This window comes from Simochromis diagramma, unplaced genomic scaffold (assembly GCF_900408965.1).
Source record: "Simochromis diagramma unplaced genomic scaffold, fSimDia1.1 OVJJ01000343.1, whole genome shotgun sequence".
Classification (NCBI taxonomy): Eukaryota; Metazoa; Chordata; class Actinopteri; order Cichliformes; family Cichlidae; genus Simochromis; species Simochromis diagramma.
Window position 1 is genome coordinate 13,116,095 of NW_024386831.1, and position 22,300 is coordinate 13,138,394.

At 40.5% G+C, this 22,300-nt stretch overlaps 1 protein-coding gene across 5 annotated transcripts in view; it reads right to left on the bottom strand.

Annotated features, from left to right (window-relative positions):
- Positions 1-356: 356 nt before the first annotated feature.
- Positions 357-22,300, bottom strand: part of igf2bp2a (insulin-like growth factor 2 mRNA binding protein 2a) — a 53,448-nt gene continuing 31,504 nt past the window's right edge. For 3 of the 5 annotated variants that reach the window (XM_040027985.1, XM_040027989.1, XM_040027990.1), the window contains 14 exons: positions 21,664-21,712; positions 19,622-19,673; positions 16,671-16,734; positions 15,130-15,420; positions 13,933-14,067; positions 9,224-9,346; positions 6,885-7,020; positions 4,955-5,092; positions 4,309-4,401; positions 3,464-3,586; positions 3,020-3,094; positions 2,735-2,866; positions 2,507-2,620; positions 357-1,313 (listed from right to left, as the gene is read on the bottom strand). In XM_040027985.1, coding sequence (XP_039883919.1) covers positions 1,215-1,313; positions 2,507-2,620; positions 2,735-2,866; positions 3,020-3,094; positions 3,464-3,586; positions 4,309-4,401; positions 4,955-5,092; positions 6,885-7,020; positions 9,224-9,346; positions 13,933-14,067; positions 15,130-15,420; positions 16,671-16,734; positions 19,622-19,673; positions 21,664-21,712 — 1,624 coding nt within the window. In that variant the 3' untranslated portion in view covers positions 357-1,214. The remainder of the gene's footprint in view (positions 1,314-2,506; positions 2,621-2,734; positions 2,867-3,019; positions 3,095-3,463; positions 3,587-4,308; positions 4,402-4,954; positions 5,093-6,884; positions 7,021-9,223; positions 9,347-13,932; positions 14,068-15,129; positions 15,421-16,670; positions 16,735-19,621; positions 19,674-21,663; positions 21,713-22,300) is intronic. The other 2 variants (XM_040027987.1, XM_040027988.1) reach the window with 2 other exon arrangements.

Below are 22,300 nucleotides of genomic sequence, written 5' to 3' on the forward strand. Positions count from 1 at the left end.
CGAACGCGCACCGCTCGTTAAGACGTCAGTTTTTGCTCTGATTGAAGAGGAGACGACGAGCGTGAACACAGACGACGTCTACTGCACAGCATGACAGAATTTTACTGATTACAAAAAAAAAGAAAGAAAAAAGAAAAATCCCTCAGTTGCATTTAACCTCTCTTGAGCAAAAGTGGCAGTCAGTTCAAGGTTATCAAAAAGCTACGGAAAAATTTTTATCCCATTTTTTTAAAAAAAGAAAAAACCCAGACAAAAACAAAAGAAAAGACATGGTGTCCGATGAGAGAGAGTGATGAGAAGTGAAGCAGAAATTAGAAGAAAAGAGAAAAATTAAAAAAAATAAGCTTAGTATCAGATATGAATGGTGAGATATATTTGAAAGGGACGTTATCTTTTGCGTTGGCACACACACAGGCTTGTTACAAAGACTCAGAACCATTCACCTTATTTACTTATAGGGGTTTTCTTTTCAAATTTCAGTGGCCTAAAAATGGGAACAAACAAGGGGAGGCTGTCAATCAATCGATTACTCAGTCAATCAATCTCAGGTACAAGCAAAATACTAACACCAAGCTCTACTGTCATTTTGATGAATAAAATAACAGAGCATGCTCTCAGTGTGTATTCCATACACGTTTCTACTGCATTAATACTGCTAAGGATATTTGATCTCACAATCTAAATATCTCAAACACGCGTGAGAGAAGGAGTCCGCTGTCGCTGGCTCTCGCTCCAACCCAAAATATCAATCACAATGCCTCGTACACGCTCGTGTTAAAATAGAGTTGCATTTTCTCTTTTTCTTTTTTTAGGCCTATGTTAGTCCAACTAAAGAGATAACGTTATGCAGGGCGACAAACTAGTTTTTTTTAAACCGTGAAGACAACAGTTCCCAAATTTTCTGCCATTTCCACCTTTCTTGTAGGTTTTTTTTTTTTGGTCTTTTTGTTTCTTTATTAATTTTTTATTTTTTTTTTTAGCTTCAGTACGATTTCTCCCAATCTATCTGCTCTCACAGGGCTGGCAGTGCACACAATGCCCTCAGCCTTTGGCTCTCACTTGTGTCCCCCCTAGCGAAGTTCTTTGGTTTTGATCCCGGTGCTGCTGGTCTGCCCTGCATGTCCCCCTTGGCCTTGGCCTTAGTCTGGATAGGTCTCTGTTCATTTGGGAGGGCTACATTCATTGGCTGGTGCCCACTGGAGCCACCTGGCTGGTCACTTGGAGTGGTGCGGTGACACAGCGGCGCCCTGCTGGTGCTTCTGTTCCTGCTGTTTGACCTGCTGAATGATCTCCCGGATCTTCCTCTGTGCAGTCTGTAGGAGAGATCAAGAATTAACACTGCAGCAGAACATAACAGGTTCAAGTAAGAATAATGAACAAAGTAAAGGACAATCATCAATAAAAATACAAGTGTAGACAGATACATGTTAGGTAAATGCAGTATGCAAGCTTTATCTGAAAGAAAGCGTTACAGATATGAGCAGAGCAACATCCAAAACTGTGTGTGTGTGTGTGTGTGTGTGTGTCTCCGCTTGTTTGTCAATTTTAATATTGCAGAAAATGCATGAGCCGATTTAAACTGCGCTGAAAAAGAAAAGAAAAATACAATTTTATACCATTTTTAAAGCACTTGGATGCATTAATCTGACTGCAGCCGACTGAGCCAACTAAATGTGATACGTGTGAAAGCCAGTGAACAGCTACCCATTTGTTTTCACTTTATTATTACTAGTTACTCATATAGACAGTTACATAACAGTTACATGCAGCACACTCAGCTTTGGGCTGATTAGATTTCTCCACCATCAGAAAACTTTCATGTCCAGCTGGTTACAATGAAAACAAATTGTACTACCAGCTGTCTACATCTGCCAAGCAAAAGATATGCGCAGCTAAGAGCTCAGCCAAGGGGGGCAATATTAATGTTAACATCCTCTCCTGCTGTCACAACCATGAGCCTCTCGTTACAGGCAGATGGATGCTGCCTTCTACACAGTGATAGTAACGGCAGGCGGCTCGGCAGAAAGGAAATCCTTTTTACATAACAGAGGTCTGCACAAGTTTATAATAACTGGGTCACGAAAAAGGTTTTAAGGTTTTTAATCCATTACAGGCACTTTGAGCAACACAATATAGCTGCCATTTAGTTCAATTGTATTCAAAAGCAGGTAGACATTTATGCATCTCAAAAAAAAAAAAAAAAAAGGGGGGGGGGGGGGGGGGGCTGCTCACACTAAAATAATCTAGATGGTTTTAGCACTGCAGGCCAGAAGAGAATACACATAAACATAGGGGAAGCATGTTGCGGCTGAACAAAGAGCCATTAGACAGAATACACCGGGTTTTATGATCATATAAAAAATGTGGACATTACACCGCGTTTTATTGTTTTATGCGATTTAACAATGCCTTTTGTACGCTGTGGCTGCAGCTATTCTTTTGATACCTGTGCAGCAGCAGAACTAATTAGCCAAATAATGAGTATCGCTGGTTTAATTTTGGGTACCTGGCTGGCAAAGAAATGCCCACTGATTTTCACAAAGACCTCGTCGTTCTCATCAGGAGTTTGGTCCCGCGGTACGATGACCTCCGCGCTCGTAAGATTCTGCAACTCGTTTACCTGAAACACCGACACAGTTTTATCATGTAAACATAACTAGCTTATTAAAATAAAAAGTTGGAGCAAGGCATTGTTGTTGCTGCAGTTTAAAGGACAATTCAAGCGCATGCTTACCGTCTTACCACCTTTACCGATGACCCTGCCAGCTGCACTTGAGGGAACCTTTATGTGCGTCTCCAGTTTGACCTCCTCCTTCGCAGAGAAGAAGTTTTCCTCTTTCAGCTTTCCAAATATCCGACCTTGGGCCTGGAATACAGAGGAGGGAATGAGGCAAGGAGAGACTGGGGAAAATGGGGACAAACAATGATCCATTGCTGTTATGAAAACTATTTATGAAGTTAACCCCCCCCCTCAAAAAATTATTTAACACAAAGATTCATGCACATATGCAGGTTTTACCTTAAACTGAGCTTCTGGTGTTCCAGTAATGATGACCATCCTCTCAGTAACATCTGGACTCTCAGCCGGAGCGATCTGACACGCACAGAAAGACGCAAATCAGATTTCTAGCTTCTGAACAAATTCATGCAGTATGAGATCATGTAAAGCTTGTGGCCAATAAAATCATGAGAAGAAAATCCCACAAATATATTGAATGCAACTGAAGAATCCAATAAAATGAATTGTCTCTGATTGCATTATCTGAAATGTTTCTCTTCTTTTCCAACATTTTGAAATATGGAAATTGCTCCACCCCAGATCCATGAAATGCTGCTGGGTGAATGATGAGTTGAGGTTTATTTATAAAAACAAAAAAAGACACTCGCTCATTAGATTAGCGACACTCCATCCTCCTCTTTCCCCTTTCTTAGTGAGCACACTGTTGACAGGCAACAAACGCACCTTGATGGAAGCTCCGGCAAAGTGGGCAAGTTGTTTGATGTGCTGACCCTTCTTGCCGATCAGGGCCCCGACTGCCTGAGTTGGAATAAAGAGGTAGACAACCTCCTGTTCTGGAGCCTGTTGCTGAAAAAGGACCACACAGAAAAGAAAACATTTAAAGTACTTTTATTAAACTTTACTATTTATTTGACTGTGAAAGAAAAGAAAATGATTCAAATTCAAATTGTCGCAAAAACTGTTTTGAACACACTTGACAGATACTTGAAGAACGGCCGAAAAAGCTGACACCACATGCAAGGGAGGCTAAATTAAGCCCTCTTTGGGTAAACATCGCCCTCTGGCCACGTCTGAATGGAATATTTCCTATTAGGGGTGATGCCTGCCCTGTGTTTTTGTTTTTCTTAGCATGGTAACACTCATGTAGTTGAGGTTTATAAAGTGAATTTTTACGAGCCACGGGATAACTCTGGGCTAAAAAGTCCCCTTCCAGGAATATTTGTGGTGTTCTGGTGACTGGGTGATGGTAAACAGGAATCCAGACTCTCTGTCCTACACAGACGCTGACTGAGGCGTTCTAACGGTCTGCTATTTACAAATCCACCTCATTTAGATCTGCCTTTATCTGTTTTACAGCAGGGTTCATGGTTTTACCTCCCATGCATAGAAGCTATTTGCAGAATCCACACAACCAGAAGAAATGTAAACCCTAAAGGGCTCTCTTTTCCAAAACATGGATTTCACCTGTTTTTGATTATTAAAGCAATCATCTATTAGGACAAACAAAAAACAAAACAAAGGATTCAGAGAGGAAACACTGACTGTAGTGCAGATTTGAGGGAACATACTGAGTGCTGGTGGGGGATGGCACTTGCTGGAGGAACCCCATACAGGCCACTGAGATGTGAAGAGTGACTCTGAAAGTGAAGTGACAAGCATGCCTATCAGATGGCATGTTAACACACATGTTAAAAGGCACAGGCACGAACACAAGTCAAGCTCTTTCTTCGGGGGGAATTTCAGGGTAGAAACTCGCAGTGAATCACACACTGAGTGTCTTGACTACGAAGCACGCACATGCATTCTCACACACTGTCTCACGCCGCTTTGGCTCGCGCTCGTCAGGCAATGAGTGGAGACTTTGTTTTACTGACAGACTGACTCATCTCTGGAGAAGATGGGGGAATTCTGGTTGCTTCAAACTGTGTACAAAATCATGCAGGAAGACCTGAGTCAACACTGTAGTGTATTTTAAAAATGCACTTCAGGGGAGCCTGGTTGACCAAGTGTTGGAGATAAATTGCTTTATCAAGTCAATCTTTATCATGCACTTGATGTGGGTAAACCAGCAAAGGCAAAGTCATGCTCAAAGAAGCATTTTCAAAAATAACTTTTTCTTCCCTTTTATGGCCATGCGCTCAGGTAGTCTGTGGGAAAAGGGGAGGGGGGACCAAAAAACCCTTCCCCCCCCCAAAGAAAACAGAGGATACTCACTAAGAATGGGTTGTACCCTGCTGGCGCCACAGCAGGCACAGCGCTACGTGATCCAGCAGCAGGGGGCAGCACCGGCAGACCAGAGGAGAAGATGCCCAGAGCGTTCAGGTTCAAGCCCGGGATCAAGTTGGCCTGTTGCTGAGCGGACAAAAAAAAAAAAGAAGTGGCAGTGGCAGAGTTTTAAAAAGTTATCACAACAGAAGACAATTGCTTAGCGTTTAATTAATGCGATTTTTTTTTTTTTTTTTAAAGAAGCTGATCGGATTTTAACTTTCATTTAATATCCAAAGCATGCAAAACAAAAAGAAAAAACACTGCAGTGATCTTGGAAAAAACATAAGTTGAAGAAAGATGAAGAAAACATACCAAACACAAATGACTTGTCCAATTAAGCACATTTTAAACTTTTTTCTTAAAGTTAATAATGCAAGCAATAAACAACAATTTTTCAAGTATTTTTTAATATAATAATAATAACAACTCTGAGCCTTTTATTTAATCTGATATATTAAAGTTGGTCACAAGCACAAAAATATTTTCTGTTCTCACATCACTTCAAAGAGCACCATATTTGTGCTGACAAATAAGGATGCAGAGCTGGAGGAAGTATTCAACAATAGTTATGATGACTGAGGAAATGTCTGAATAATTTATCAATGAAAAATATGTCCTACACGTTATTAATTATTACCATAATAATGACATACTCTGCAAAATCCTCTTCATTTATTGATAATTAAAATACTGTTTAGCTGCATGTCTCGTTGTGTCAACTGCCCACAGGGTTTTAAAGAAAAAGCGAAGGAATAAATCTTCCTCTAGGGGTTTAGAAAAATCTTCTACTGCATGAGCTACATTACAATAAAAAACCACTAAACTCTAAAAAATGCTTGTTGCAAGCTTAAAATTGGTCTGTTTTCTTAACTCCTTAAAAAGATCATGCTCCTGTGGTACATGGTTTTTACAAGAGAGATGTTGTAAAAGCATAACCAAAAACAAAACAAAACAACAACAAAAAAAAAAACCCAAAACAAACAACAACAGAAAGAAAAATCTTCCCCCAAAGTCAAGTCAGCTATTCTGGTTTCATGGCCATGACAAGACAGGACTGCCTCCTTTCACTTCCTTTATCCCAGAACGCTCCCTGTAATATCCAGTCTGTCACGCTAGATGGCCCTAAATGCTTACTGTAGAGCTGACACTCAACCTGACAGGTGCCAGAACTGCTCGTACCATCCAGAACAACATGACAGCACGCTGCGTTATGATTATTTCTGAACAAATATTGAGACTGTCACTGTGAAGGAAAAACTAATCAACTAATGCGCTAAAGGGAAAGAAACCAATTAATTCCGTGTTACTACACGAGTCACATCCTGAGGAGCATCGTCATCGTTAATACAGTCACTTTATCAGCATTCATCTCTTTGCAGTACAACAGAGAACATGCAGAGTGTGCCATCATGGCTATCGCTCTTCCTCAGAGGATGACCTCTCAGGCTGCACCGCTGGTGATGTCATTGGGGCAGTGTGAAAGAGGAGCTGGGCGAGAGGGCGGCCTGCACATATCAGGTGGATGCTGGGAAAAGCAGTGTGTTACAGCAGTAACACAGACACATACACAGCGGGGAACTAAGTGTGAGTCAGAAGCTCCATGAAAGAGGCAGACACACACACACACACACAGACACGGAGCGCTCAAACACTCGACTCACTGATGAGCTGTCCAGCGATCGTTTACTGTTATCCATTTACCAAGCTGGTATTACTAATGCTGGCGCTAACATGCGCTGAATGGGAAGGCAATATTATCCCGCCGTATATCATCGCTTCTCTCCGTTGTTCACCTGTCAGTCTGCGTGAGTCAACATACTAGCACATACTAACACAAACAATCAGGAGGTCTGCAGACGGTACCCTCAAGACTTACATTTATAGCAGCAATATCATTCTCGTAGGCTTCCCTCAGCTTCTTCATGATTTCCATCTCAGCTTTACAACACGCATCTACGCTGCCCTTCACCGTGATGGTCCTCTCAGGGTTGTAAATAGTTAAGTCTTGTAACCTGAAAGGAAAATCACACACACACAGACACAGAAATGATTACTGTATAGACGTGCAGAGGATTCTCAAAACAGATTTAAAAGAATAATGATATATTTAGGTTCTGACTAAGTTTCCACATGCTGGATACTACATTTCCCATAATGCAACTCAGCTGTGTCTTTCAACATGCTGCATTCACGTCATACAGGATGGATGGCAGTGAAGAGAAGCTTCCAGCGTTGTTAATAATAACTTGGCCGAGTGAGAGTTAAACTGCACTGACAGTAAAACAGAATATCAATTAAATTTAGGTTTAACGCTGAACGACATATATTGGCTGACATGTTTTGTTCGTTTTTAGATTCTTGTTTATTACTAATATAACTCAGTCAAGAATATGGGAGCTTTAAAAATGCAGTTTTGGCTTAGACTATGATTCACACGTCAAAAAAAAGACAGATATGATGATTTGTAGTCATGTTCCAACTATGCTCTGGGTTTAAAACATAGCATCTGATACATTTTCACTTCACCAGATTCTAAAAGAGACATTTTTGGAAATGCTGTCAACAAAAACAAAAGAGGTCTGCATTTCAGACTGGACGTTTTTTTAAACCATAAGAGACATCACACTTTGTTTCCTAATTGGGTCTTGTTGGTCACAAGGTGGTCCGTCACAGACTCATCACGCACCTACCAGTCACATGACCCTTTCACAGAAGACAACAGCTTATACCACTGGACAACATGCATGGATAATGCTATGCTAGCACCTGATTTAAATCAAATCCTGCATTTTACATTACGTGAACAGTGTAATGTGACATACTGTTCACATTTCAGGCTATTGAAAAAGTCTGTCCCTTTAAACTACTACTGCTTAATTCATGTTACTCCTTTAATTCTCTGTATTCTGGCCACACATTCCCTGAAACCTAGCGCCATGTGGCAGCAACTCAGACCTCAACTAGTGTGACAGGTCTGTTTGGTTGCAACACAAAGATAATATGTCAGTGAAACAAAACAAAACAAAACAGGTAAAGCAAACGTTAGTGACCTGCCAGTGTGCTCACATGCCATTTTTTCTTGTTCCACAGCTTTGACAGAAGTGCACACACTGTCTGTTCTGGAGTCTTTTCATTTCCCTCCCTTTCAGTAATCGACTGTTGTTTAAGATATATTAGCTTAACGCCTGACATGATCAGCTCAGGTTTCACTCGCGATGGCAGAGCACTGCAGACACATCAGCACATGAGCATAAATGCAAACAACTATGTCGCCCACTACAGCACAGGCTCCGCAGGGATCCAACGCAATGCTATAAATTAAGCTCAGCGAGTCAAGTGGATTAGCAGCAGAGGGACTTACATATACAAATGGAAGCCAAAGGAAGCAACAGTGTGATTGATGTTTTTCTTCTATTTGTGCAACAGCCAGATAATGACTTAATTTGTACATTTCAATGTTAACCTGAGGAATATGAAAGGAAAAAATGCTTATGTCTATGGTTACCTGTTATCTTGAAAGCTGCTGGCAAATTTTTGAAATTCAAGGTGTCTGATACTCAGCTGAACCGGCACCAATGAGATAATACTACTCTAAAAAGTCTGTTACATGAATCAAAGACGCAAAGCCCCATAGACCAGTTATCCTGGACATTACACAAATGTTAACACCTCGGGGCCTTTGAAGCTCAAACTCTCTGCACTCTGTTGGTGAACACAGTTGACACTGCAAAAAGACTTAACAGAACCATCAATTCTGAATCTACTATTTGAGCTTCTCAAAAGGGCTCTAGCCCGCTCTTCCTCCCCTCGACGTCTCTTTCTCAAGGCTCATTACATTCTCAGAGCTCGCAGACACAGAGCAATTCATTAGCAATAAATGAAGGAAGGTTGGGGAGCACAGTCCGTCAAATGGGGTGCAATCACTACCTCTCTAATATCATGTTCTGAAAAGAAAAAGCTGTAATCGAATCGCCACGTTACTTCTCTAACAACTCGGTTAAGTGTAACCACATGCCGACGGGTGAATGAGCACAGAGGAAGGAGGTTACAGTGAAAAGGGCTTGAAATCACTGTCTGTTATTTGTGATTTGGTTAAATCAGCGACAGTAAAAATCTTTGATCTCACTCAAAACATAAATCCACTGAGGAGAATTGCAAATATGAGAGGTTACACATGTGTAAGAGCACCATAAGCAAGTTAAAAGCTGGACTTACGAGGAGATGGTTATCTTGGTCCCTGTCTCCTCCTCGATCTTCTTCAGGTTGCGGCCCTCTTTGCCAATCAGCCGACCCACAAGGCTGTTGTGGGCAAGGATTTTCAGAGGGATGTCCTCCGTCCTACACAGAGACACACACACACACACACACACGTGTAAGGTGATATAGTAAAAGGTAGGTGCTACAGAGTATCACCTATGAGCTATGATATGGTGTCATGCAGAATGCAGAAAGGTTAATGCTGACATGCCTCTGTTACAAAGTGTATTGTTCTATGAAACACAAACCTGTGCTGATGTTAATTTTACTATTCAAAAACTGCATTTCACAGACAAATCTATTTTACAATACATACGTGGCAACAACCAAACCCCAGGAAAATGTTTTATGGTTTTGGTGACAGAAGGTGAAGGTGAAAACAGTGTAAGCGAAAATGATCTGTTGATTATGTGATTATGAGTCTCTTTGTTGTGAGGGGGAATATGTGTCAGATGGTACCATCCCCTCGAGCTAGCAGCACCTCGCAGTGTGTGTGTGTGTGTGTGTGTGTGTGTGTGTGTGTGTGTGTGTGTGTGTGTGTGTGTGTGTGTGTGTGTGTGTGTGTGAGAGAGAGAAAGAATGAAAAGTCACTTTAAAGGGCTTTGTAAAATCTCGATATTGTTAAATGGTGCAAAATCAGTGCAGACTATTTCCTTGAAACTGAATATTCTCTCCTGGACCTTTGTGTTTCGCCAAAATTGAATGTGACAAACTGTTTATTGCCAATGCCACATGATAACCTACCACTTTCCAAGAATTTTTTCTCTGGTATGAATCAAGCAAATTGGCAGTGATTATAGGTAAACAATGTAAAAGGCTGTTTAAGCCACTTACTTTCCACTAATTGAGTCTGATTTATTACCAAACCAACATAATGACTAATAAATATAAAGAATCAAGTTAGAATAAAGAATACCATTTCAAATAATTATCCTTCCTATCAAAGTTGAGCAATTAATGCATATAAGTCCACTGTTTAGCCCTGAATAATATATCACAGCACATTTATCGAGAAGCCAAAGCAGTGATTTTGCTCTCCGGCTGCTGAGTTTAGTCAATTTAAAAAAAAAAATATTCAGGAGGAAAACAGATTGTGTAAGCTTTGTAATTAGAGTGAAATGGAAAGCGAGTCCCAGTTTCTTTAACACACCACAAATTAGGATGATTTAACAAAATTAATTTTCCATGACTTTAAAATATTCTGAAGTACAGACAGGTATAAAAAAGATTGCTTGTATGATTTTGACATTCAAGTCCCTAACTAGAGAAGGAAGAGGCTCAATAAATTAACTACTGATGATTCATGTATGATAGTATCTGCTTTCAGTGTACTGTACCTAAACTGTACATGGTGCAGTTATTACTTATTGAAACAGAAGGACTATCATTACTGTATGATTCATATTCCTCTCCATTGTGTGCCCACGACCCGCTATAGCCATTTTGGTGCGCTGGGTGAAATTGGGATTTGATTCCCCACACGACCACCACCCACATCTACCTATGTAACGTAATGATAACAGCAAATATTTTTCCATTGCTACTGGGCTACCTGCTACCATACATTAGTAGTCACTTTAATGATTAAACAAGCCTTGTTATATAATGACACTATCATAAATACAAATAATAATACAAAAGCACACCATGCTGCAGTATTGTTGTGCTATTGGTTGTAAAATTAAAACTAGATGTTTTCACAAGATATCCTAGGTGCATAACAACAGCAAAAACAGATCCTTCTAGCCTGTTATGGTGGATTGCCAGTCGGCCTGGTGGTGTCATGATATATCATGAAGAAATTAAACTGTGTAGATATAAATTATATTACATTTTAGTCAAACATAAATGATACAATGCTTTTATCAAGTGTTATAGCTGCATAAATACTAAAAACAAGTCATTGTAGCTATTTGCTGCCTGGTTGCTAGGCAACATATTGCCATCATAATAGCTGATACATTAGATATTATTAGATATTAGATAGGCTCATGAAGGTTCTTATCTAATACCTAAGATGTACCTCTTTGCCAGGTTTGGTTGCTCAACCCCTATAAGGTAGGAGGAGAGAAACTATTTTACACTAACAGAAACATTTCCATGAACTGTGGCAGACTTCATAACTCCACCTGAGGACAACCAATGTGTAACAAATCATTTAATTAAACCTCTGTGTGTGGAACAGGTCACCTGTCTGAGATGCAGAAAGGTACAGATTGCAAATGACTGTCCTGTCTGGAATGATTAATAGTTATGAATATTATTAATGTTATTGTGCTACATTTAAAAATGGACAACTCTCCTGCTTTGGGTAAAAAAAAGAAAAAGAAATAATAATAAAAAGAAATAAGGACATAAAATAGGGATGTTGTAGGAAACCCCCTTATGCTCCAACTATTTAAACTTAGAGGAAACACTCCTGCAAACGTGCACAAGCAACAAGCACACTAACCTAAGAAACCTCCTGGGGTGTGGTGTTTAGCAGCCAGATGCTGGAGGTTTCTTTTGTGCTAGATGAAAGATTTCATGATAGTGGTGGTTATGTGTGTGTGTGTGTGTGTGTGTGTGTGTGTGTGTGTGTGTGTGTGTGTGTGTGTGTGTGTGTGTGTGTGTGTGTGTGTGTGTGTGCGCATACTGTTCAATTTTGAAAGGGTGAGATTAGTATGGGGTGAGCTGTAGGTCAAGTAAAGGGAGATGGCATTGGTGTAGGTTAAGAGGCCAAGTTTAGTGGTTTGGGTTTCACTAAGTGAAACTACAGGGTACGGTGTAATTGAGGTGTGGCACTGGGTGGTGTTACTTCACAGAAAGAGGGGACAGAGGCGTGGAGGTTATTGTTACGTGTGACAGCAGGATTTCTGACTTTACTGGTTGCATAATACTTTGACAGGCACTTTCAGTTAAAGAGACAACATTCATATTTAATAGGGACAGAAAAAAATACATACTATTTAAAGGTATGCTGATGTATACGGAATTCACAGTGTACACATTTACTTTAACGTTTATCACTTTCAGTACATGAGTACAGTAAGTGTGAAACTACAGCTAGCAACCATGTCGCGTGAAAACAGAAAACAGAGGGAAAACGCTCCACTGACACTGTCAAGAAAAAAAACTCAACTCCCCATCTTACTATTTAGAATGCAAAACATTATACAGAGATTATTTTCTATAAATCTAAGCCCATCTGTGTGCAAGCAAAATTTCATTTTTATAACTTGTAAAAATGAGTACGGTGGTCTCTGCAAGTACTCTGGCTTCCTTTCACAGTCCTAAGGCATGCATGTTAAGCTAACTGGTAATCTTAAACTGGTTGTAGGTATGACTGTATGAGTCGTTGTATGTCTCTGCATTATGGCCCATTTATGCTTGACCCATAGGTTGCTTTCCCCACCAATGTGACACAATCACAGAGCTGTATCTATCTATACTCGCCATCACCGCGCTTTTGTCTATTTGCAAACTTCTTCAGCACTGTTAGCACAGAACTCCTAGAGGGAGAGTTCTATGCTATCTGGGAATCCCTGCGCTCCAGCACAGAGATGTCATTTAAATGTCTGCACAGGCGCCTTGAGTTCGGCCATTTTGAGGACACCTGTGCCAGCAACGGAAAACGTGCAAGGTTTCAAAAGTTGGAAGGCTGAAATGACACCAACCACACAGGTTGGTGGCTATGATGGCATCATTTGTAATCCGGCACTCTTTGCTTGGGTGAGAATGATGAATATAAATAGGTTCTTAGGTATGTGGCACGCCCAATGTGCCCTGCCCCTTTTCCTGGGATAACAACAATAGGGTCCAGCCCCAAACAATGGAAGAAAATGGATGGATGAATAACTTGTAACTGTAATGAAAACCTTGTGATTGTGCTGAAATATGAAAATACTGCAGCATAAAAGTTAAAATCATTTGAATGTTTTGGGGGTGGTAACACTTTTTATAACTTCTCCTTTAAGTTTTGAGTTTTACAGGTGCTGGTGGGCAGCTTTATTTCTTTGGACAAAGAAGACTTTCACTTCCTTCCAATATCAAAGTATTTTTGTAACTGCATTAAACACATCAAAATGTAGGGAATGGCTAAAATATATATTCTGAACTAATTTTCAAAGCTGTTCACACAGATCTTTAAGCATTGCTCAAACAGCCAAGGACATAATCAAAAAAACAAAACAGTCACACAAACACATTTAAGCGCAGTTTTTACTATGTATCATCTCAGGGAAATTGATTTGTTTTTTAAAAAATAAATTCAAATACTGTTACACCAGAGAGCAGCCACCCCTGAAAAACAGCACACTTGCAAATAAATGCAGACAAACATGAGTATTATGTGTTAAAGGTTGACGCTCAAACAGAGCAGAAGCTCCGAAAGTTCAAAAGGTGCAGCTTCTCATTAAAGTTGTCAGCCCCAATTAGGCATGTTGACCTTGTTTCTTAAATGTTAAGCTGTGATCACGTGTTAGCCTATGTGAGAGTGTCATTGTGTTTACTGTGTCAGTGGTCCAACCGAGAGAATGCACAGTGAGATTAAAAGGTGCGCAGGCAGGTAAAAGGATAAGATTATAGCCCTGCAGACATTATGGCTAATCGCCCTGTGAGGTTGTAAACATGCTCCACAGGAGCACATGTGAGCATGTTTATATAAAAGAATAGTTTGGCAGACTCACGTCTTGGTCTCGTTGGCCTCCTTCTGCATGATGTCCAGGATCATGCGACAGGCGGCGGAGCAGCCCTCGGGTGTTGAATGGATGGTGATTGGTTTTTCAGCTGCACCTGCATTTTCCTTCCGATGAATGTCTACCCTGATAGAAAGAGAGACAGACATATATTGGCATTGTAGTAGGTAGGGCAGGGCAATATGGCCAAAAATATTTATCACGATATATATTTGAAAATTTGCGATAACGATATAACTGACGCGAGAAAAAATACTTTACAACTCCACAACTTTATTAGTGCAAAAAAAGAAAAAGAAAAAAGACCATCAATGTTTTTTCACTTAAACAAGCAGCTGTTTTTTAATGCAAATTCCTTGCTGACAGTTTCACCAAAAGGCATTTCCAGTGGAAATGGGCTGACATATCCTGAGCATAACCATGTATAATATCCACAAAACTTAAAAAGAGGTTACACACACACACACAATATGGTAATATTATGTTGAAACACAGTGCGTATCACTCCGTGAGGCTCTTGACTACAATCCATAAAGCGGTGCGGCTTCGTAGCTTATCAAAGTCTGACAGATTTTTGAGCGCCGTGTACCACATAAAATCGGTTCGAGGTGAGTAAGCACAACCAGAATTCATACATAAGACGCACCGGATTATAACTGTTGATTTTTCAGAAAATCAAAAAGATTTTAAGAGCGACTTATTTTCCGAAAAACACGATAATAACAACGGCCCGCTTGCCTGCTCTACCAAAAATTGTGCTTTGGTGTGTATCTGACCGACAAAAACCAAACCATTTCCACACCACTGAAGTTGCACCATTTTTACAAACCAAATCTGGTTAATCTGTCATTCAACGCATTCGCCCTTCTTATTCTCCGTCACTGCCATGCTTTTTCCACCATGTGCGTATGAAAACAAAGGCACTGCGCATGCGCGTTTTACCCATTTCTATCGTGATATTTCATTTTATTATCATTGCCTAACATTATACCGGTGTTACTGTGAACGGTATGATATGGCCCAGCCCTACATTATGAAGAAGATGATGAAGAAGAAGAAGCAGCAGCAGCAGAGGTACATGCTGCTGCTGCTACATGCTGCTGCTACATGCTGCTACATGCTGCTACATGCTGACCCAAAAAATAAAAGAAAGGTTAAACTCCAGCAGGGTGAGGTGCTGTTGCTTACTTTGACTGCGTCTGTTTGGTGACATCCTTGATGGTGTTGCCTTCCTTGCCGATGATGGCTCCCACAAACTGAGTAGGCACGAGCATGCGCAGTGGGAAGTCGTGTTGTCTGGGGCGTGGAGATCCGTAGCCTCCTGATGGCCCGGGCTGAGAGGAGCCCTGGTCCCGGGAAGTCCGACCCCCACGACGCGTGCGGGGAGCCTGGACAGGTGGAGCAGCATCCGTGTCCATGATATATGACACCTTGAAGGAGTAGTCGTCGAACTGGTGTCCTGTCAACTTCTCGATGGCTCTGGGTGGTAGTAGGAATGTAGAAGCAGAAGTATCAGGAAGAGAGAGGGGAAATAAATGAACAGATGCACTAACACAAGAATATCAGAATACAGGTTCTCTGGCAGTTTGACTGATTAATTTCATAAGCCTCTGATATACTTGCTTGTAAACACATGTTTGTTACACATGATGACTACCTCAGCCGAGCAAAAGTCACCAAAGCGGCAAATTACACCTGACATCTGATTATTGGTGGAAAAACATTAAATATAATTTGATTTCATGCATCATTCACTGCGCTTTTTCGTGGGAAATGCAAAAAAATTAAAATGCAAGATCACACAGCAAGCTTCTCAACTCTAGCTCACCACACACCCACCGGCAGTGACCTGGTGAGCTTACATCACATTATTTTCCCTTCCAAAAAAAAAAAAAAAAAAAAAAAAAAAAAAAATTTCCCCTCATAAACACACCAACACAATGCTTTGAAACACATCTACTCTGTTTTCACAAGGCTAAAAAAGTTGGGAAAATGTGACCTAGGTGTTCGATGGACAGCTAATGGAGAGAACAAACATGTTTGCCTTCTACCTTTTAATCCTGTCTTTTTCTACAGTATAGTAACCTCCTCCAAGCTTACATGTGTTTGTGTAAAAAAAAAAAAAAATCAGTTCACAAGGAGTTTGTTACTGTGTGGGCCACAGATGAACCAACCCTGCTCTAACCTTTATGGATACACATTTGAAACCGCCTGGTACAAAGAAAAATATACAGCAGGACCAGTACTCCTTGTATTGCAGCTTCTTGTCTGTGCAAGTATATCATGAGTCTTGCTCTACTTTCATGCATCAGTGTCACTATTATGTGCTGCTCCATAATATGCACTCCATACTGTACAGTAATGCCACTGTTTTGCACATGTCTCACTCTGTATATTTTATTTTATATATTTTATTTATTGTTTACTCTATTTAATTTGTAAAATATGTGTACACACACACACACACACACACACACACACACACACACACGTAGAAAAATATTTAGTATACACATCCAGAAATGCATATACTATTATATATTGTACATATATTTATTAGTTTCAGATGTAGCCATTCTTGTATTTTGCTTGTTTACATTATTGTATTTTGCACAACTCTGTTGCTTGTGAAGCTCGCACACAAGAATTTCACTCACATGTGCTGTACCAATGTACCTGCACATGTGATGTGACAATAAAAGTGATTTGATTTGATTTGATTTGCTTACACTTTAGCTTCCTCCTTGGTTGCGTATGTAACATTCACCACTGCTGTTTCTGTATCAGTGTTCACTGCAAAACAAGACAGAAAGAGAAGGACATGAAAAAAAAGAAAAGAAAAAAAAAAAAACACCCAAAAGATGACACACAGTAAACAGAGATTCGGTCACATGCACATAGCAGTTCTTTGTTGTTGCCGTAGGTGAGTCAGAGATGCATTCAGGTTCCCGTGGTGACCCAGAGAACCACTTGCCTGTGTGAATCTATTACAACCATCACCACACTGGCTCCCCTCCAGACCCTGCTGCTTCCTCTACAGACAGGAGCAGCTTAACACAATAGCCTCTCTGCCACTTGCACAATAACTATTTAAGTTTGACATGACAGCCTTAACAAAGCAAGTAATCTGTGATAAAATGCAATGCACAGCTAAGAAGCACCTCGCCGAGACTTGTGGTCCGCTGAGGAAAGAACAACATGGATATCGCCACACTGAAGGGTTTGATTCCTGCTGAGATCACGCATTCTTCAATTCTTCAAAGGTTGAACTGTAAGTGGAATTCAATTCAAGCGAGCCTTGTAAAGTACACGCAATTACAAAGGAAGCTCACAATCGATTGATTGATGAAATTGTCCATTGATCAAACAGCTCAGATGCTGAGTTGATCACTCTAGTAATTTATAAGGAAAAACGATAAGCAAGCACAAACTTTATATTCTTTTTCTTTGTCTTATAATAAAGAGAAACGCCATCAATATGCATCACTTAATGAAATAATCAACAGATGCAGTCTAGCTGAAGCCAAGAGCTGGGCTATGAATACTGAGACTCGACTGCAAAACATTTTTCTTCTCCTCTCTTGTTCTCTAAGAGATCACAAAAAAGGTTTTGTTTGCTCTAATATTAAATGTTTTCAGAATGTTTTGTTTTGTTTTGGCTGTTATTAACTCATGCAATGCATAAATACAAAAAAAGTGACAAATTAAAGAAAAAAACATTATAAGAGAGTTCATTTGCAAGATGCAGAACCACCACAAGCTGCCAAAACAGCTTCAGTCTCTGCATTACATAGGAAACTTTATTTTAAAAGATATTTCTTCATCTTATATTTGACAGGTGTAACCGACCAGCACACAATCTTTTGACATGGGAAGGTTAAATACTGCTCACATGTACCTACACTGGATAAAGTCTAGAAAGATTTAGGGCTGCTGTGCTAGTGCATGTGTGAAAATAGTTAAGAGCCACTAGTTCTCCTCACTATGGGCGTCAAAATTTGAGTTTCCCTTTAATTTGCCACCCTGGTATACATGTTTCCTTAACCGGTCTTAGCACATTGTACTTCAGCATGTTTTATTTAACTGCATGATACCTGTAATTTGAGAGAACAACAGTGATACTAATGGCAAAAGAACAAGGTCTGAGAAAGGCAGCTTGTGTTATTGATGAAATGCTTTCTGCCACAAGAGACAACAGTATCTACGTTTTTTCAACTACGCTTGTGAAATCAAATAAATGGCAAATAGAGCAGGTCTTCAAAGCTCTGTAAAGATACTTCTGAGGTTTTAGATAAAACAGGCACATAAACGCCCATGCAAGCCAAGAACAAAACATGTCAATTATAAATAAGTCTGAGATGCCAGGTGTACCACAGAAGTAGTAAAATTATGTTTCAGCTTGCTTTTCCTGTGAACAGTCATAATCAATCTCTAATCTCTAGTCATCAATGTCTAAAAAAGAAACTTCCGAACCTGTTAGCGAGCAGCAGATAGCAGATTTTAAAGGGTTAAATCCAGGGAGAGCGCCCAGCTGGCTTAGAGAGGGCGAGTGGGCTGAGCCTGGCGTGGTGCCCGGCACCGGCACTCACAGCCATTTCTGCCCCACCCCGCCACCAGCAGCTCTGACCATGCCACACAAGAACACGGGACTTCTCTAAAACCTCACCCCTGTAACAAGAGTGCACAGACCCAGGCAGAGAAAAGTGACAGAGACCGCAAGCAGGGACGGACACACGAGCAAGCTGGCTCCATTGATAATTCACTGCAACTAGCGATGTTTGGAGAGCCGGGCTGAGGAACTGAAAGAGGAGGTGAAGGGAAAATGCTGTGCCGGTGTGTGGTACAGCATGAAGTAGACTGTTTAACGGCAGCGTGTGGTAAACTCTGAGTGGAGTATCTCCTCTGTCGGATTCTCTTTTAGCACCTGTCATGACAACAGTGGGTAGTAGTTGGTTGTGGCTGTTTTGATATACAAGGAGACACTGTGCCTGTATGTGTGTGCGTGTGTGTAAAGATTTGTACATGTGCATCTTTGTTGGTGCTTATACCTCGCGGTGCATGCCTCTATTACTCATGCATGCGTGCTTAGACAGCAAAAAGTTTGCAGGGATTGCTCTAATGCTGCCTACCCCCCCCAAAAAAAAAGAAAAACACCACACACACACACAAAATCAGACAGTGCAAAAGCCTCACCACAGGCGCCTGCAGTGTCCTCCCCAGTTACCACGATGCACCTCCCCAAAAGAGATCCATCTCGCAAACACATGCAGGCATAAACACACACGTGGACACATTACTACTGGATTACTGCCATGTCTGCCCACTTCAATCTATACGCTGGGGCCAACGGGAACCGTGGTAGTACACAGTGCTTATTATAGAGGCTGCATGCAATTCAAACGCTCAACTCTTCGGGTCAAACTTATAAGACGCACGCACACACGCAGACAGACAAGATGATAAAGGCTGATTCATATGCAGAGATGGGTTATGTTTAGATAATGGTTGTGTGGGATGATGGTAACGAGGAAGTGAAGTCACAAAGGGAGACTTGACTCACTGGGAGGTCTGCGTGCGTGCATGTTTGTGTGTGTGTGATGCTAAACAGTCTCATGTGAATTGAACAGTTGGAACCAAATGAAGATGACATGCACAGCAAACAGGGAGAAGAATTCTGTACCTTGTTCCACATTTTCTACAGTACCATACTGAGCTAGAAGGCCATCCAAAACCTGATGGGGAAAAGAGAAAAGATAAAACTCAGACACACAAAATAGCACTGACACACATACACATTAGAGTGAGATCAAAACTTTAAGATCTGATTGATCTTTAGATTAAAGCTTATTACTGGAAGGCCAGACCTTTAACCTTACATTATTTTAATTACGTCACTTCATATCAGCTTATTCCTCTACAATGCATGCATAATAAAAAGCACTGTACGTTGATGTACCTAGCTCCAAACAAAAACTTTTCCTAATGTCAGATGAGTAGCTGCAGCTAGTGCAGACTTGTCTGTAAATAAAGAAAATGAGAGCTGAATGGCATCTGAGATCACAGCTAATACTTGCAGAGAAACCTGGAGAGGTGGCAAAGAGTGCGTGCGTGCGTGCGTGTGTGTGTCAGAGATATCATTCCCTGCAGTCACGCAATATTGGTAAAAACAGAGATACTTTAATATTCATAAGTGTGATCAATCAAAGTATTATTCCAAGAACTTGTATCTCAGTTGTTATACTTGTGGCTGAAGAGCCTAATCTTGCTGTGCAAACATTATGGTGCAAAGGGGAAATAAGGCAGACATAAAAGACATACTAACACCTAAGAATGTGTGGCAGCGTTCCATCATAATATGTTAAATAATAAAAGGTCACTGCTCAAACGGAAAGAGGTCAGATTCATGTAGGAAAAAACAAAAAACAAAAAAAACAGGGAATGTAAAAAGAAAACCACCAATGGATCTTTCCTGGACCGGCAGTGTGCAAAGAGTGACATCAGTAGAGAAGAAGGGCCACCATTTTGAACTTTTCACTGTATTTTGCGGCAAGGAATTGTGTTTCACGCATTAAGAATAAATCACATCATTAGAATGGTTAAGCCAAGGAGCCATTGCAGCACATTCTTTTATTCACTACAGCAGCGCATCTTTGATATTTTATTTTATTTACCACAAAACTCTTGAGATTAAGAATCTCTTGCAAAAATGCCTGGGGCAAGACAGATAGGGTTACCATTACATGTTTTTCAATGGCAGGCAGAACTGGAGCTCCTGCAGAAAACCTGTGAAAGCCTCAGGAGGACATGCAAACTTCACACAGAAAGGCCCTTGTGGGTTTGAGCCCAGGACCATGTAGATCTGAGGCAAAAGTGCTGAGGCACCATGCTGCTAGAAGTCGCCGCAGACTGACTGAATGCAGAAAAACATACCTTTGATCTTTTGTTTATTTTTTAAAGACATTTCATGCTGTCCACTATCTGCTTTTAAATAGATGGGTTTCTTTTAAGTCTTCAAAAACTGTACTTTTGTTTGTATTTTATTTTTTATTTAGGTTATTATGGAAACGAATTATTTTACTCATCTGGTCCAACAGAAATGAAATAACTCTGAATGAGCCACATACAATAAAATGAGCTGCCTCTGAGCGTCTCTACTAAATTTCAGAAACAAATAGATGACACTTGGATCACATGTTTTCTATCAGATATTCAATTCTTTATCTATATACTAATACAAAAATATTTTGTTATTAAATGTGAATAAATTCTTTTGTACAATAAAACTGTATGCAGTACTAAAAGATTGGGGGGGGGGATAAGGCAAATTGTCCTAATCTGTTCAGTAAACACAAAGCGTTTTTATCCGCTAATGTTTATAATATTAAAAACAATAAAACCCATTTAAACCACATGCCCAGAGCTGTGAGCGCAGACAGGCTGCAGATATTAAAATAAGAAAAATGACCGAGTAAAGGCTTGAAGACAGAGAAAACCAACTTGGACCCCAGCAAGGTTACAGATGTCGACACACAGACGCACTGTCATCTGCACACCGACGCAGACATAAGTGCGCACACAAGTACAGACATAAACACACAAACACAGGATAAAGGCTGGTGACTCATCGTCAGGAAACTGGTTTATGTGCTACCTGGTGCTGATCAACAGGGCATTACTGTCACACCAACACACACACACACAGACTGAGACACACACACTGACCTCCCACTGTAGATGAGGGGGAATGTTCCGGATCTGGATCTTCCGACTCCTGCAGAGATGAAAGACACAGACGGAGAGAATTTAACAGACCCGAACCACAAACTCACATAAACTTACACTCATCTGTTGTGTTCAGAGCAAAGGCAGCAAACTGTGCTCTATATATATATATAGTGTATATTTATACACACACACACACACCTCTGCTGTATCAGTAGCTCAAAAGCAAAGACATAATGTAGAATCAGACCTGTACTATATTTACTGTATGTAATTTCACAGTCACTGTAAACACCCACGGCTCATTATCACCAATCAAAGGGCTGTCACAGATGTGCTGAAGGTACCGTAGGTATGTAAGGTGAGGGTGTTTATTAGACAGCAGCATGTGACTCCTGGTAACACCATCTTACAAGCACTGTGCTTACTACTCTCAACTGGAGAAGTGAAAGTATCACATGACAAGGAAAAAAACAAAAAAACAAAAGAGGCGCTCAGACCACAATGATGGGTTTCCTTCGTCCTGAGTGACGTAACTAGAGCAACAGAGGGTGTGTTTTTGGTTTGGAGAACAAAGGAAATAAAAAGCACCCACATTCAGCAATAAACAAGATATTCATGTATTCCCTGAAAATTT